This window comes from Phyllopteryx taeniolatus, chromosome 5 (assembly GCF_024500385.1).
Source record: "Phyllopteryx taeniolatus isolate TA_2022b chromosome 5, UOR_Ptae_1.2, whole genome shotgun sequence".
Taxonomy (NCBI): domain Eukaryota; kingdom Metazoa; phylum Chordata; class Actinopteri; order Syngnathiformes; family Syngnathidae; genus Phyllopteryx; species Phyllopteryx taeniolatus.
Genome location: NC_084506.1, coordinates 21,802,071 through 21,819,939, shown reverse-complemented (window position 1 = coordinate 21,819,939; position 17,869 = coordinate 21,802,071). Strand labels below are relative to the sequence as shown.

Sequence of the window (17,869 nt, the reverse complement as noted above, 5' to 3'; positions counted from 1 at the left end):
TCGTGCGGGCCAAAATTCCGAGGGGGTCTCTAAGTCAAAACGTCAAAACCACCGTGACGGTCATGTACAGTACTTATTAATCAATTGTTTTTTTGTGTGTGAATTTATTTGTTCTGGAGGATTTTAGAGCTGTTTGAAGTGCTCATTCCATGTTTTTCCTCACGTCACCAGTTTTATTCTCCATATTTCAACCTAGTTTGCCATCAATGCTATTATGAAGCTTTTATTTTCAATCAAATTGTATCACCAGTAGTGGACTTGCATCAGACTGTCTTTAGCTACCCAGAAGCTAAGCTAATGTATGTTTGTCTTGGCTTGAACTAAATTGCCGGATCCTTTTTTGGATGTGTAACAAAGTTTGTGCGAACATTAAACAGCTGCATAAGCACCAATGCGAGTGCTAAGAGAGGTGTCCTGGCTGGTCCGCCAACATTAAAGATCACTATGGTTGGTGATCCAGGGTTGCCGCAGAAATGACAGCCATGCTAGTCTCATTTTTAACAACATAGTTTGCCGTCAGCTCTAACGTGGTAACTTTTGCATCGTACATGCATACAATTAGCTGTGTTTCCATATGGTGCAGCCGTTTCATGGTTGTGTGCATATAAAGGCTCCTCTCAAAGCGTTTGCTCCCCATGCTCAGTCCTTATAAGGAGGCTCGCTGATCAACAAAGTGGGACATTTGATCCACAGAGACAAATGGAGTGCACTTACGCTGGAAACAGTGGGCAGGCAGGCGGTCTGGTCGAGGGGGAGGGTGGTGGGTTCTGGGGGGGTTATAGCTATCATGGTTAACCATCCTGGAGATATCGCTCACACGTCTCCAGGCGCTTTTCCAATGACTTAAATGTGTGGAGAGTTCAAAACGGCTTTTTGTCACGCAGTGCTACTATTCAATGAAACTAAATCTGCGCCGCTAACATGCAAGACCAGCGCACTTTTCCCCCCGCAAGCTGGTGATATACTGAAGGCTGACATTCCGCAGAGAAAAGGGGGCAGGTGTTGCCCATCTCTGCCACGACATGTCCCATCACAGAGGTAAAAGCGACAACTATGTTCATTCCCCCAAAAGCTGTTGACAAAAGAAGTGACGTTCCAGGTAGGGAAAACAGCTGGTCTGAGACTCCGTCAATCAAAGAGCTGAGTCAACAACACGGCACAGACACTCCCAGGGCTGTCGAGCACCACTCGTGGGAAGTAACAAAAAACAAATATTGTACTTAAAGTCAATTCAGATATTTTAGTGCTTACATATACTGTACATCTTTGAATGTAATTGTTCAAAACGTGTAAAGACTATGTGGTACTCAGTCACGGAGGAAAAAAAAAACTGTTTTTCACCATTTCAGTTTTCTCGATTTTTTATTTTTTTTGGGGGCGTGTGGCTCAAACTGGGCCCAGTGACGCATCTCGGCCCAAGCATGAGTCCTCCCTGCCCCACTAGAAATGGGCCCTCACTTGTATAGCGCTTTTCTATCGTCAAGGCACTCAAAGTACTTTAACACTGACTCAAGGACACTTCAACATTGTCCACAACCTTCAGGAGAAAACCACTCTGCCACCTGAGCCATGCCACCCCATAATATGATAGAACTTCAGTGCCTTCATTCGCATCAGTGCAACTGCGACTGCGAAAAAATTTGGCATGGCTGTTAATGCTCTTCTCTTTTGTGTGTCAAATTTAGAAGACATTTATTTTCACTTGCAGAGAAGTAGCTTTTTCAGGTACCAATAGATTACTTTTTCTGGTGACTTTTACTTCCTACATTTGAAAACATATCTGTACTTTCTCCTCCTTACTTTGTCAAAATAGGCTCGTTACTGTTTTTCAAGCTCCGCGAACGATGACGAGGCAGTATAAAAGACATAACTAACGACAGGTGAAGTCAACTGCTCTTGATTGAATGTGATCTTGCGGTCTTATAAGGCAGAATAAAAACAGGGACAGCAGAAACATGAAGGAATGTAAAACAGGGAGCATTAACAACGACCGCAACAGATCCGAAGAAGCAAGTTGTTCCGAATGCCTGACCTTATTTAGGATAATTTTTTTTAGGTCAACCACCAGCTTCTGGAGTTCAAAAATTGTCTGTCTCATCTTTATTAATAAAAAAAAAAACGTCCAGGTAAGGCATCTCTTCGGTTGTCGTTAGCTGATTTAGCATTTTTATTATTTTGCTCATGCAGGACATGTTGTCAGTGACCTGAGAGGTCAACCTGTCCTGTCAGCATTTAGCTTGTGCCCAGTCATTTTTTTCTTCCCATATTTTTCTTACTTTTACTGTATTTAAGGGCAGAAGTTAAATCACTTTTACCAGTCTTTTTTTTTTATTTTTACACAATTGTCTGTACTTCTACTTAATTACAGACAAGAGTGTGACACCCCTGCCAAACAGCATCCCAGACACTCTACTGTTATCTCAGCCCTCGGCGCATCAACGGGTCCTTTGACGGGCGTCGTGTGATCGCGGCGTGAATGTGAATCGCTTACGTGAGGGATTTTTTTTTCCCCCTTGACATCTGTTTGCGAGAAGTCCTCTCTTTTTACCTTATTTTTCTCTGTGCTATTTTCTTGGCCTGCTGTTGAACCCGAGGGGTGCAGGCATATGCCAAGTGTAGGAGTCAAAAGTGAGACAATTAGCTTTGCCGGCTCGTCGGAGTGACCTCACGCTCTTATCAGCGAGCGTCTTTTGATCACTCGCTGGAAGCCTGCCACGGGTTCCGCATCACCTGAGCCAGGGAGGTTGAATCGCAGCGATACAGACACGGTGTTAAGTGAGTGACAGGGCTTTGCTGCAGCTGTGTGGCTGGCGGGCAGGTGGGCCGACCCCAACACTTAAGAGTCCAAGCCGAGGCCTGCCCGTTCCTCATAAAAGAGCGCAGGTGTAGCGACGGATAGCATTTAGCTCAGTGCTGTGTCTGACCACGTAGGCCAGTGATTCCCAAACAGTGCCGTGAGACAGGCACGTGCACACATAGCCACGAAGTGCTGCTCAAGTACTTATAGTTTTGCCCTGAAACAAAAAAGTGCCCTTTTTGCTGCAGCCCATTTTTTTTCTTCATTCATCAATATTTAAAAGGCAAATTCCCCTCTGTGTCATTAATTTTATCCAAGGTGTTTTGAAATCTGATGAGCATTTATTTGAGTCCTTGGGAGAATTGGACTCATGCTCCTCCTTCCCCTTCCAAAAACGTTATTTGAACAGGAGTGTGTTGACTTTTTATATCCACTGTAACTTCCGTTCACCTCCTTTGGTAATAGTAGTATTCTTGATTGTGTTGATTGTGTTAACAGAAATAAATACATAAGTTATATACATACTATTGTTTTTTTCTTTATCGTATGAATAATTTTTGCAATGGGTGCCCCTTTTTTTGGAGGGGGGGGGGGGGCTAGAGCACCTGCCCCCAAAAATGTCTGTGGACGGTGCCTGCCATGAGAACTCATCAGGTTTACCGGAGGACATTATCCAATTTTACCTAATTGAACCAAAAATGTTTATTTATTTACTACAAAAATGTATCTTTTTCATTGTTCCATGAAATGTTGAAATGTTCTTACATTAGATGGCAAAAGGTACAGTGCAATTAACCTGTGTATTTAAAAGTTGCCTTTCATACAACAGAATATTAGCCTTGTGTTTAACTAAACAGGCCCAGATTTCCAAGTAAATTTAACAAGATCATCATTTGTTGTTGATACGGCTGTTGTTGTGCCCATTGTTCTTGTGTCCCTCGACCAGTCATTCTATCCCATTTCCTCCCTCTGTCCCTGTACTCTGTCTAACTCTTTCCTAACCGGCCGAGACAGACGGTCGCCCATAGTGGTTCTGTTTAAGGTTTTTTTCTTAGGTGGAGTTTTTCCTTGCCCACGTTGCCAAGTGCTTGCTGTTGTGGAGTGCAGTCGTTTTTTTAATGTATGAGGAGTGTGGTTCCTGACCTGTTCAATGTGTAAAGTGCCTTGAGATAACTTCTCTTTAGAATTGGTGAAGGGACTTAACTTGACTGTCATGCAAAATATGCTAACCACATCACCGTGATTCATATTTTTCAAGCCATTTTCATGTATTTTTTGGGATACTTTTTCCCTGCATTGGATCCTTGCGGTGGCCGGACTGGGTGAATTGCGCCAGGACGGGCCCCTCAGCAAACAGTGGGCGCAGACGCTTGGTTCGCCAAGCCTCATTTCTGTTGCCATCTCGAGGATGCTGACAGCTGGCCCTGGTGATGGGACAATGGTTCCAAAAAAGAGCTCCAGCAGAGAGAGACGCCAGCCAGTGTCCCTCTCTGCTTTAGGACTGCACGGGATGGGATCCTCTGAAGGGGTTAAAGTCTTAATCTCTATTCTTTGCGGCATACAGATTAGTGGGGCAAAGTTAATACTTACACCTTCAGGTTAGGGACCAGAGGAACCCCCACATTCCCTCCCTCCCCACTGCCTCGCTACTCTGTGTTAGCAAGCATCAAACTGCCCTCCTCTAACCTCAGTGGCCATTCGGTCGACTGGTGAGCACCGTCCGTCCAAAGTGGTTCATCGCTAGATTAGTTGTTGTGAGACAAAATGTAACTGCAGCTGTAGTCAGTGATTCCTAAATTATTTTTTTTTAAACACAAAACAGCTCTTGAGCATGCCCTGAAATTGCTTTTGTTGCCTCCCTCTTGGTGACCAACAAATATAACAAACAGATAAAATACTATTTGAAATCATTTTTTAGGTACAGCGTGATTTTGTTTGTCTTCCTTGTAATTGTTAAGATTGTTTTTTTTTCACTGATATATTTGAAATAGTAGTAATTATGTAGTATTTAAGTTGTGTTGCTCAAAATACATACAACCCTGTTACTAAAACCTTTTTAGTAATAGAGGAAGAGGAAAAAAAGTGAACTTCATGACTCAGCAAAAATGACAGCAAATGGGTTAATTGGATTTGCCCTGCTGTGCTTTCGCTTCCAATAATTAATCCAGGTCACAATGGATTTACAGCTGGCCTTGTATTGCCATGAAAATATTGCAAACAAGTGCATAAACACGGTGATTTCACACAAAAGTTTTTTTTTTTTGTTTTTTTTTTGCCTCAGCTCAGCAGCATATAAATATTCAATTGCTCTTCCACATCTGGTGCTGCTGCTAATCCTCCTCGGAGGTCCCTATCAAGCTGGGACATATGTGAGGGCAAATGGATAATAAATCCAAGAGCTGGCTTTTCACGCCTTTTATGTTGGGGCGACGAAGGTTGTGACAGGACCCGTGCGACGGGACCGTGACCACTGACAAATGGAAGATGCATACGAATAACGGAACCAGGGTGGAAGGCAATTGTAACAGCAAAGCATATGCAAGGAAGCAAACATATGCATCTTTTTTTTTACCCACTACAAGGTTGAAATATACTAATAATATTAATAATAATAATAATAATAATGATAATATTGGTCAGCATTACCTTATCTTGATTGAGAGTCAAAGGATCCCATTGCCTTATGACGAGAGGTGTGGTGTTCAAGTCATCAAATAAGGTCTATTTATGATATTTACACAAGACAAAAAGGGGAGAAATGCACAATGTTTAAAGAAGGAGGCAGATATGAGTGTCCAGTGCAAAGGAAATGATGAGAAAATGAGTAAGCACCATAAGTGCTTGGATTCATATCCACCCTTGACCGTATTAATGTCAACAACATATCTCATTTTAAAACAGCTTGGTCCTCCCACAAAACCACAACAATATTTCACTGGCAAGACTTTCACATGTGCTGCGCCTTGTCTACGGGTATCAGCGGAATGCGTGGAATGGCTGAGTGGTCTGTTATGAGCATGTGTAATCCCAGCGAGGACAGATGAGTCATGCTGTCTCTCACAGGTGATATAAAGATCCATTCATTCTCACGGGGGAGAGAGAAAGAGTGTCGAGGTGTGGACGTGCTGTACAGCACGAGATCCAAGGGTGACGTGATTACTGGTCATGTCGAGCCAAGTTCATCCTAAATGGTAATCTGGTACACAAGTTTTTGCATTTTCAACTGTCAAAAGTTGTAAAGTGTACCCAATTAACGTAACTCCTTTTGACACCCTTCTGTTGAGGTACCATGTACTTACGGCAAGGTAACTCACAATTTGATATCGTCCAAAATATTTTTTCCAATGATGACTTTCCAGCCGCATTAGCGTAGGTTAATGATAGACTACGGCGCATTCAGACTTGCAAACTAATTCAGGTAGCGTTACTGGCGTAGGAACAGAACTTTTACCCCCGTGTACTTCTAATATTGTTTAATATTATTCTAACTTGTGCTTGAATCGAGGCCTTTTCCAGACTGTTGATTGTCTCGAGAGTGCAGTGCGGAAACACGTAACCCATTCTCAAAGTGTGGTATGAGTACTAGGAGTTGTGCGAGGCTCCCTCTTGTGTTATGCAAAGAATTACTGAATTAAATGTTCAAACTGCATACTGTTACAGTGGCATACAATAATATACTTTCTTGGGAATAAAACCTCAGCCTTGTATTTGATATACACTTAGTCCTACTACTGGAAAGCTAAGTATTTTTTGAGGTGGTACTTTGAAAACCACAGCCGTAACTGTTATAGTAGGTTCATGAAAAGGGGGTTCATGTCAACTTTTGATCGCTTTGGATGACCTAATTGTTGTGCTTAGTTTTAAGTAACAGTTACACGCAAAATGACTTTGCCAAAAGGTCACCAGTGTGTTTGAACCTTGTTAGAGGGAAGAAAAAAAAAAAAATCAAAGCTTTTTCCCCCCAAGTTTCTCTATGGTCGTCTCCGCTCGTAATCTGTGTGTGACAATCTAAATTGGAGCACGAAATCAACAGGCCGACCTCCGACCCTCTCTGGTCCGCCGCGGCCTCTCGACCTCGGTGCTGAAGCCAATTAGGGTTGACTCACCCAATGTCCGCAAGGTCAGAGCGGGGCCGCTGTACCTGTAAACAGGGGTCATGGAAAGGATGGCTTCTTTTGAAAGCCTGATAACATTTGGCTTTTATTAGAGTTGTGAGGGTCGGGTCACTGTTACGCCGGAAACTCGGTCTCGGTTCAGCGGGTCGGGACAGTGCAGTCGCCGAGGGCGGAAAAAGGGGAAGACGTCGCTATCTGATCGCAGGCTTTGAGCGACAATGTTAGCTCGTTGCAAAGTGGAGCCGACGGATCTTAAAGGGCCACCAGCTGTGTTGCGTTTGAGACGTCACGTTAGTTTTGTACGCTAATCAACCAATGTGCGTGAGTCTTGTGCTAGTCTCCGGCACTGTGCGGCGCAGCCGGGTTTTTACTCACAGGAGAGAGTCCGATGACTGACGGGAAATACAGTATGTAAACAAATGCTATTTTTACCTTGCTCTACCGCACTAGCCACCAATGCTGACAGGACTGAAAAACATAAGCCACTAACTGCACAAAATAATCACAGTAGCATTACCAAATCCTGGTAATTGTCATGTTTATGGAAAAGCAAATGTGTTTGCTGTGTCGCAACCCTAAAGTGCAACAGCATGGATTTAAGGAGAAGATACACTGTAGCTGTACAGTGCTGTGAAAAAGTATTGACCCCATTTTCAAATTCTTATATTTTTGCATACTTTTCCCACTTTCATCAAACAAATGTAAATATTAGACGAATATAGCCAGAATAAACATAAAATGCAGTTTTTAAACGGTGATTTCATTTACTGAGAAAAAAAAAACGATTCAAAGCTACATTATCTGGCCCTGTGTGTAAAAGAAATTCCCCCCTTATTAAATCATGAATTAACTGTTGCTAAAAAAAAACTGGGTAAAAAAAATATTGATTTACATTAACATGGGTCATTTGTGATTTATTCAAACTGAGACTGAGGGCAGCAAGAAAACTGCGTGCTGCACCAAAGTGGAGACTGTGGACTGCTGTATAATACTGCAGCATCCACAGCTGTTGCACTTCAATAGGGTAAACTGATTTTATTCCAGAGTAGACTGAGGCAAGTAGGAAAATAGAGCGCTGCATCAAAGTGGAGATTGCGGATTATAATACGGCGGCGTTCAGAACTAAGGCACATGGAGAAGCTTCCACTTTGCAATCAGAGTTTCACTCTTGCGTTATCTTCTCCTGAACCTTGACTAAGGACAGTGTTGACAACTTGCTGGACTCAAGTCAAGTGGAAATGTAATTTTCTGGGACGACTTGTTCTCACCGCCGCATGTTGTTCCCTTCAACATCTTTCCTGCGTTTGCGCTGTGATTTCATCGGTATTTCAGTGCTGAATGTGTCATGTTGCGTCAATACTGAATTACACAGTTCACATCTCACAAGCCCCATCACCACAGGCCACATATCAATATGCAACATCGTGTCCAAGGAACGACTGTTTCCGTATCGGTTTTACAAACATCATTTGATTGCATTGTGTATCCCGAGAACCTTTGAGGACTTACGCGATGGCCAAAAGAAAAACACCAATTTACTTCCACTAGCTCTTGGCTGATTTTGGAGCCATCAGTGCTATTTGGTCAAGACTTTGGGGAATGTTAGCACAAACACAGCCCACTGAGAGTTTATAAGAACTCTGATATCCCCAGATTATCCCTGAACTCTGCGTTACCTGCTCTTGCTAAGCTATACTTGGCGGGTCGGGGTTGACACCGAGATCAGGTCATATAACACATATTGCTGGCCCGTATTTTATTATTTTTCCAGATTAGAGAGGGATTAGACAGTTTTTTTTTTTTTTTTTTTGGTTACTCTTCATTTTGACTATAAATGGCAGATAAGGTTTCCATTCAGACTTTTATTTGGAACTGCTTAACCAAATCCAAATTTTACAAGGGAGCTTTCGGTATACAAGTTCTCAGTGTGACGTTGGCAAATATAAAGTGTCAGAAAAAACGGGGGATATTTCTTAAACTCATCTCGAGAGGGAAAGTGAAGGCGTATCGTGATATCAGCAGAAGTTCTAAGGCCTCCGTGACATGTGCAAGCTCTACTGCTTTACAACAACATCTTACGCTTATCGTTGACAATGCTGCATTCCTGTTGAGGGCAGACAAAGTCTCGTTTTTGTTTTTTTCCTTCCCGAGTCTCCGTTCACAAGATTTACAATTGTGTGGAGGTAGCTAGCCCTAACCCCCCACTATTAGTTTTGGGTTTTTTTTCTACTAACATGCATTTTATTATCATTTGTGAGGGATGGACTTTGATCCTTAAATTGCATATGTTGGTACTGAGTGGATGGTAAAAAGTTGGTGTACTGAATTTGATACAGCACAATGCTAAATGCTAAACGGTTAGCAATTAGCATTAGCATTGAACGCAATCAGTCGGAACAAGACATGCTAACATATATCAATGGATGTGATTGAGCATATCATGTATTGAAGTCAATAACGACAAATCCGAGAAGAGACTAAGGGCAGCAAGAAAATGGAGACTGGAGAATAATGCTGCAGTGTCCACAGCTAAGGCACTGCGACAGTTTGCATGTTGTTTATTTTCAGCTAACCCTTTTCTGTGCCTTAGCTCTGAAGCTCCAGTATTATACTCCACAGTCTCCATTTTGCTGCAGTGCTCGCTCCGTTGTTTTGCTCTCCTCAGTCTCCAAGCCCAAAATGACCAGAATGTACACAAATGTGATTTTAGCTAACCCTGTTGTCATGCCTTAGCTCCGTAGGATGCAGGATGATACTCCACAGTCTCCATTGTCTTACTGCCCTTAGTCTCCTCTTTGATAACATTCGTCGTCTTAGAAATAAATGCATTATACCCTCGTTCTCGTCCATTGTTATTGGTTATCGTTTCTTGTACCGATTGATGCGTTAAATGCAGTATGGTTTTCACAGTTTCCTGCGGTACTCTTTCGGTATTCGGCCTTCTTCCTGTGTCCAAAAGTAGTTGGAAATATCCTTGGATTTCGGTAACTCTGCTGTTCTGGTTACAGCATCGTACCAGGGCGCCACAAAATATAGAATTTGAGTGTCAAGGGCAAATCAAGAGGATTTAAGATCCGTGCTGAATGGATTTGTGTTCCAGCAGTGATAAGACCTTCCCTACATGAGGCCACGCGAAGGCCTCAGTGATAAAACATTTATGAGGCACAGCTGGTTTTTTAAGCTGAGTTTAATGAGAATATTCTACATCTGAGACTAGACAGCAGACACTTCATTAGGTACACCTGCGCAATCTAATGAGGTCCAGTACGACGAGTACTGTATACAAAGAAGTGTAGTTCCACACCACTGCAAACTACAAACATCAATAGAGAATGACTGCGTAACTTTGGGCTCATCGTTTTGCAGTTTATGTCGATATAATCAGCTGAGGCTGCACCCATGAGGCTGTCTTCGCTCAAGCGCCAAATCATCACAAGCTTATCACCACCAAACCTCAAACGGATCACCTGCAGTGTTCGGTAAGATCCAGACAACTGCACTTTTTTAACATTTTTCAATGAGAGTTTTTTTTTTTTGTTTGACGTTGGAAGCCACATGAAACGATTAAGGCTATTCAAAGCTCTTTGCATCTTTTGCTTCCTGTCTTCTTGTGAGCCGATTCATCCCAGACAGGAAACGGACAAGACGTTTAGTTTTTTGGAAGATATAAACAGGGTAAGAATATTAGGAGCTGTGTAACAGGACCATTTGAACTGAAAACTGATAAACACCGTGTTGTTTGTTGCCATTAACACTTGACTAACTCATTCAACTGTTGTGGATGTTGACATTCTTAAACTAGAATCTTACTGTTTAGTGCTAGCGACTAATATAACAGAATAAAACAAAATGATTCAACAAAATCTTTTGTTTAAACTTGAACTCCAACCGACCGATGGGAGGTTTGTTCTGAGAGGAGATGGAAATGAGTGATCGCCCGCCGTGCAGCGCCTCCCCTTTCACATCAAAGATGCTCGGCCCGGCCACTAAGAAGATATTGTGCCTCGGTGACCAAAAGCAGCCGGTCCTGAGCATAACAGACACGACACGAGCCTCTTCCTCCTCGGTGACGACAAGCACGATAAGCCCTCGGCGCCGTCTTGCGTTTGAAGCGGAGCCCCCCCCCCCTTCATTTTTCTCCTCCTCCTCCAGGACAGTTTAGAGCAGCGTGTAATGCAAGAGGAAATATCAACGCTGATCTCTTGAACTCTGTCAGAAAACAAAGGTCTGTTCTTTCTCTCTGCGGCCATTTTGGGGAAGTAGTGGGAGCGACTGGCCTGTGTTCAGAGGGGATGCATGACAAATGGTTGTTTCCTTACTTGTGTGAGAGATAGACAGCTTGTCCATAATGTCATCCAGTATACAAAACAGTAGTTTTCAGTGCTCTCACTTCCTGTCACCTATAGAATGAACCTCATTTCGAAGATTAATTGTCACGCAAGTATGTCATGAAATACTGGTGTAATCGAAATGCTCAACACAGTACACACACAAGCATATCGCCAATAATAGTATCCAGACTGACCTGTGAGAGGCAGCATGATGCCACATGGCATCCAGACTACTGGAAAATACAAAGAAGAAGAAAGAGTAGTAACGGAAGAATCAGATGCTCCAAAATGGCAAAAGCTAAAGGACAGTTACACACGGAGTTGCTCCTTTGACACTGGCAAGAATGAAGTCTAGTGAGGTGTGCTGATAGCTCACATGAGCCGTGATGGTTCAAACGCTCCAAAAATCTTTGAATTCATGGACATTATATTCACCAAAATGTTTGAAAAATTCAAAGCGTCCATTTATGCAACAAATCTTTAAAAATGATATTTTCAGCAAGTTTAGACACAATTAAAAATAACGTTAAGAATCAAAATTTTAAAAAGTATACTGTACATGTGGACTAACTAAAAAAAGAAATAAAATTAATATATTAATCAAATATTAATCAACCTACTGCTGGGGTTGGGCAGTAGGCCAATCACCTAATCGTGTAAAAAGAAATTACAGAAACCGCAATTGTGCCCTAATGTGCCTCATGACATTGAGAGCTCTAACTAACTAACAGATTCAAATATTCCTCTATAATGACAAGCCTAATGCATTCTAAGAACACTTTTTTTTCCCCCTGCAAATAATCTCTAATTGGAAGCTTTGGGAAAACCCAAAAGTTAAGCAGATCAACTCATAATTGCTGAATGGGACCAGGGAATTCCCAATGTGCTTACTGCGACTGCTAAGTAAATTCATTTAAGCGTTACCGGGATTAGTGGCTCGGGTACAATTTCAGCCTCTGTGCCAAATATCAAACCAGTGATGTGCCCTTTTAATTGGGCAGCGGTCCAAAGAGTCGGTCCGCGGGTTAATTGGCCTCCTTTCTTTCTCTCTCAAGCTTCCAGTCCCAGGGTGTCGGTCTGATGTGTAATTTAGGGGCCGCAGATGGATGCATAACGGTCTGACTGCAGGATTCTTGAGAGGCACTTTCACCAGACGTGACTCTAACAGTTTGGATGGCCTTTAGGGAAGAGAGGGCGCTGCCCGCGTGCCCCTTTCCCTTTCTCTTCTCACTGCAATTTGGTGGGTTGCTCTGAATATTGACCTTTTATTTATAGTTCTTTTGAGCTTATGTGTTTGGGTAACTAACATACTTTGAGGTTTATTTTTTTCATCTTTAAATTTTAATAAAATGTTTTCATTCTTACTGTAGAATAGACATTGCAGAAGGGATATAAAAAAGATTTACATGAATCATGATATGACAGGATTTTATGTAAAGACCAAATGTATCACTAGCCGTGTTACACAATGTTTTATTTTGGAATCAGAACCCATTGTAATATTTAAAGATTATTTGATGAAAAATGTAATTGTCAAAGTTTTGGCATTAGTTTACTAAAATAAGATTAATATTGTACTGAGAGTGTATGATTTTTTTTCATTTTTATTTTTTGTAAATAGACAACTTTTAATTCTATTATAATATAGATAAAGAATAATTATGGTCGTAACTGTATGTCCAAATTTAAAAGATGCACATGCAAAGTTTGCACAAAGACTATCATTTGTCGAAGGATGGAAAAAATGCTGACTCATGGAATGCTTTGGTAACAATGCTATCATTAAGATGATGAAATCATCGCATCGGCCCCCCGCTGACATAGCTAACATTTTACATGCATCTGTTCCCTCGGGGAAGGAAAAGCGTAATGGCGGCGAAGCTGAGAGAAACAGGTGTTACTGCTCTGCCGATCTTTGACGGTGCAGAGATTTACAGAGAATTGATGTGAATCACCGCTAATTGTAGGAAATTAGAGAAAGGTGCTCAGCGAAAAAATAAACTCAACACTGTCAGTTATAAAGCGATAAAGGTATTTCTGAACGGTAACAGAATATGCTTTACGGGAAACGCTGCTGGGGGATTTACAGAAAGCTACCTAGAATGTGATGAGTCACTAAAGCAATCTCAGTTTGTACCTCATAAACCAAAATTTGTTTAGATGATGTTTCCACCCAGCCAATGTGTCTGCAATCTTTTCTTTGTTCAGTCATTTTACGACTTTATCTTTTTTAATCTTCAAAAGTAATTCACCATTTCACTAAGACCCGCCCCCCGCACTGGTGCTGGAGTGGTACACGCCCCCTCCCCTTAGTTTCTGTTACAAGTCGATCAAGTTTTCAGAGCAAACGTGTCCACTGTCTGTGCTCCCTTGAGAATTATTAACCTTTTATTTTTATTTTTTAATGCACATTTCAGAGAGAAACAGGCAGAATGGTGTTCATTATGCCTTCAAAGGTGACATCCACCAGAGCCAACACAAAGCAAAAGTCAACCAGCGCATCAAGAGCTGCCAAGCCGCTATTTGCTTGGCTGACTAAGCTTGCTAGCACGACAAATAGTAACTGGACATCATGTTTGTAGCATAGGCTAACATTAGCATTTGGAGCTAGTAACAGTATACTGTTATTTTATGGTTAATGCACTATATATAACAGTATGCAGTGCGAGCCAATCACAGGGCACATACTGTATATGAGGTGTATCAGAAAAGCGCCACCACTGGTGTCACCAGAGATGTACTGTACATATTTCAAATCCAAACTACAGGTTTCCCTTTATGCTAACCTCCCTGGAATCTAACACACTTTCCAAGCCTTCTCTGCCACGCCTTCATGCACCCTGGAGGTGCATTCCCCCGTTCATAGCCATCTTCATGTCGTCCACATCTTTAAAAAGGTTAGCCTTGATGAACCCATTGCACTTGGGAAAGAAGAAAACAAAAACACACAGAGCCAGGTCAGGTGAGTAAAGAGGTTACTCCAGCATGGCAATGTTCTTCTCGATCAGGAACTGTCTGATGCTCAGGGCATGGTGCATGTTGTCATGGTGAAGCAGTCACTAGTTGTCCTGCCACAACTCTTCCATCTTCTCACACCCTCGGCGAAGGAAACGCTGCAGGATCTCGTTGAAGATGTGCTGGTTGATCATCTAGCCCTGTGGCAAGAACTCGCAGTGGACTATGCCCCACACATCGAAGAATTCCATCAACATGACTTGGACTTTGGACTCCGACTGTCTTGCTTTCTTCGGCCTCAGCGATGTTGGACTCTTCCTCTCCTCTGGCATTTGGTATAAGGATCGTACTCTAAGAGCCATGAATCATCACTGACTCTCCCGAGCAAGTCTTGTCTCATTGAGTATGTATATAAATACCTGTGGAAAAAAGGGCAATGGCTGCAGAAAGCATCAGGTTAGTTATACTGTATACTGTAAGCTTTCTGAAACATCTCATTGTGAACGACCATTCCTATTAATACTTACGGATAATTTAGTCTTCAAAGACCCAAATGTATGTTTTTGAACTGTGGTAGAAAAGTGGAGTACCCAGAAAAAACCCACGCAACAACAGGGACAAAATGCAAACTCCACACAGGAAGTGAGGAGTTGAGATTCAAACCGTGCTGCCCGTGCAAAATCTATTCAATCAAATTTACAAACAAGAAAATGCAATAAGATTTGCAAAAGTTTTATTAAAAAAAAAAAAAAAAAGATGCCAAGCTCTTGCCAGTCGTAATATACCACGTGCCTTCCAAACAAATCTATATATACCTATATTCCCCATGTCTTGTCTGTAAGTATTGCAACATGACAATGCTTGCTGCCGTTTTCCGAGAACTGAAAGTAGACTTGACCAACACAAGTTCCTTCCTGTAGAAGATTCACTTCTTTCCAAGGGCTTCACAACAGTCACTTCTTCACAGTAAGAGTAGCATCTCGCACTGGTTCTGATGTTTTTATAGTATTCTTCAATTCGGGAGAACGATCCATCTCGAGTCATGTATACTGTCACGCTCCTAGCGATCGTTCTGCCTGGATTCTTGTCGTTCTCCTCCTCCGACAAGGACATGTGCGACTTGTACGCGGCAGTTGGACAAACGATGGAGCTTCCGTTTGTTTACAACCAGCTGGCCAACACGGACGTGCTTAGCTGGACTCACAACGGCACCATCGTTTTCAACCGGGAGCAAACCAGAGTGTCTGTCGGAAAGCCGGAGGACGTCTCTAAGACCGGTTCTCTTCTGCTGAAGAACTTGAAGCTCTCCAGTGGGGGCTGGTACCAGGCCACAGTCCGCCATCCAAACCGTACCCTGGTGACGCTGTGGACCAGCCGTCTCTGCACGATGGACAAGGTGTCACAACCGCGGCTCAGTTACGTCTGCGACCTGAAAATCGGATTTGTCAATCTCAGCTGCCACGTGGCGAATCCTCAAGACTTATCCTTTTCGTGGACCGTTGACGATATCAACTTATTGGATGCGACCAAGCAGACTTTGAACGTATCCCTCAACAAGGAAAATAATTTCGCATGTAGGGTGAAGAACAGATTTAGCACAGAGAGGAGTGACACTGTTCGTCCAGTCTGCAAAAACCCACCCCCGACTTCACCAGCAACAACACCGGTTCTGCTTTGTTTTACTTCTAAAACGATGATCGCGGTGCTGGGGGGAGGAGCGGCTGTGTTTCTTCTTCTGCTCGTCATCCTCGCCATGTTGTGTCAACGCCAAGGACGTGGCAAAAGCGACAGGTGTGTCTCGGGCAAAGGGGACCTCAGGATGGTTTCTGTAAAACAGCAGAGACCTGAGCTCAGCAGCCCAGATTACAAGATCATGAACCCCGCCGACTTTCCTACGTCCGCGTTTCCAGAACCTTTACCCAGAACTTGTCATACGAGTGCTTCTACGCCCAGTGAAAGCCTTCCACAGCTGCACCAAGCAGCTGCCAGAGAACCCTCACCAGTGCCAAAGCCCAGGACCAAAAACCATCAGACACCAAACATGTCAACATCTTTAAAGTCATTACATTGATTATTTTTCTCTCTGCTAAGGAAATCTACAGTGTACACGGGAAGTCTTTGAAAATGCTTACTAGTGTGATAAATATCCCCACACAATGTCTAGAAATTCATGTTGTAGTTATGTCATTATAAATTTACACACAGTATGCAAATTAATGTTTTATGATGTCTTGTAGGAAGTAATATGCCCAAACAAGACATCTAAAAATGTGTTGTTTTCATCATAAACATCCCCGTACGCCATGTCTATAAATTGGTGTTTTAACTATGAACATATAATAAATGTATCCAAACGTGTGTATTTGTTGTTTAAATTATGATGTCCTCATTGAAAAAAATTTTTTTTCGTTATAGTCCTTTCTATCATAAATGTCATGTCCGTCATGTTTGTCGGGTAGTGTATGATGCGTGTACTGTATTTCTGTCTGCCTGGTAGAAATCAATGTGTGTATGTAATTGATAGTAATAATTAATTTGATTACTAATATTGTACTGAACAGCCAGACCATTTCCTGGTCTGGAGCTAATCCTGAAGTCTCACAAGATTTGCTGACTCTAGGTGATGTTTGACTTTTTAAGGCTTGTTTTCCCAGAGAATACCTAATTGTACCATTTTGGGGGTATGTATTTGAATTGACTTTATCTTTGTACTATAGAACCCCATGAATTTTGATTAATGCTTCATATTGTGGCTAAGGTCAAATCTAGTATCTAATCAAAATGACAATTGTCAATTCAAAAGTCTAACTGATTGGAAATGTTGTCTATTTTAAAAGATAAAAATTGTGTAGAATTTCTTTTTTACTTAATTTTGTATTCTCAATGTATCACAACTCTAAAAAAAATGTACACAACCAAATAATTGTATTAGTTTTTCTTTGCAATAACATTTTTTTAAAATATTACAACTCGTTCAAAAAAAAAAAAAAACGCCTCCTGTATGGCTTAAAAGTAATAATTGTTGAACTTTGTTACAAAAGTATTATTTTAATGTCGTAATATTACACTTTTGGGGGAAGAAATGCAGCTTTAATGCTAATCATTTCATGATTGTTGTTCTTGAAAAAAAAGCTGAATTTCTTCTCATAATATTGCAACTCTTTGGGGGGGGAAAAGTACGACTTTAATTCTAATAATAAATAATAATAAAAAAACTAAATTGTTGAATTTTTTTGCAGATTTATTAAAAAACAAAAACTGAAATATCACACAGCCATAAGTATTCAGACCCTTTCCTCAGTATTTAGGAGAAGAACCCTTTTGAGCTAATACAGCCATGAGTCTGTGGGAATGATGCAACTTAATTTTCACACCTGGATTTGGGGATCGTCTGCCATTCCTCCTAGTAGATCCTCTCCAGTTCTGTCAGGTTGGATGGTGAATGTTGGTGGACAGGCATTTTCAGGTCTCTCCTGAGATGCTCAATTGGGTTTAAGTCGGGGCTCTGGCTGGGCCATTCAAAAACAGTCACGGAGTTGTTCTGAAGCCACTCCTTTCTTATTTTAGCTGTGTGCTTAGGGTCAGTCTTGTCAGGTGACCCTTCGGCCCAGTCTGAGGTCCTGAACACTCTGGAGAAGGATTATGGAGACCACTGTGCTCTTAGGAACCTT

The 17,869-nt window shown here is 41.9% G+C and overlaps 1 protein-coding gene across 1 annotated transcript; it reads left to right on the top strand.

The window, feature by feature from the left end:
• Nucleotides 1-14,943: 14,943 nt before the first annotated feature.
• On the top strand, nucleotides 14,944-16,558 carry LOC133477802 (uncharacterized). The gene has a single exon (XM_061772967.1). It carries the CDS (start codon nucleotides 15,241-15,243, stop codon nucleotides 16,267-16,269), a length of 1,029 nt encoding a protein of 342 aa, XP_061628951.1. The 5' UTR covers nucleotides 14,944-15,240; the 3' UTR covers nucleotides 16,270-16,558.
• Nucleotides 16,559-17,869: the final 1,311 nt, after the last annotated feature.

Coding starts and splice junctions, on each gene's coding strand:
- LOC133477802 (XM_061772967.1), top strand. CDS start 15,241: ATGTATACTGTCACGCTCCTAGCGATCGTTCTGCCTGGATTCTTGTCG.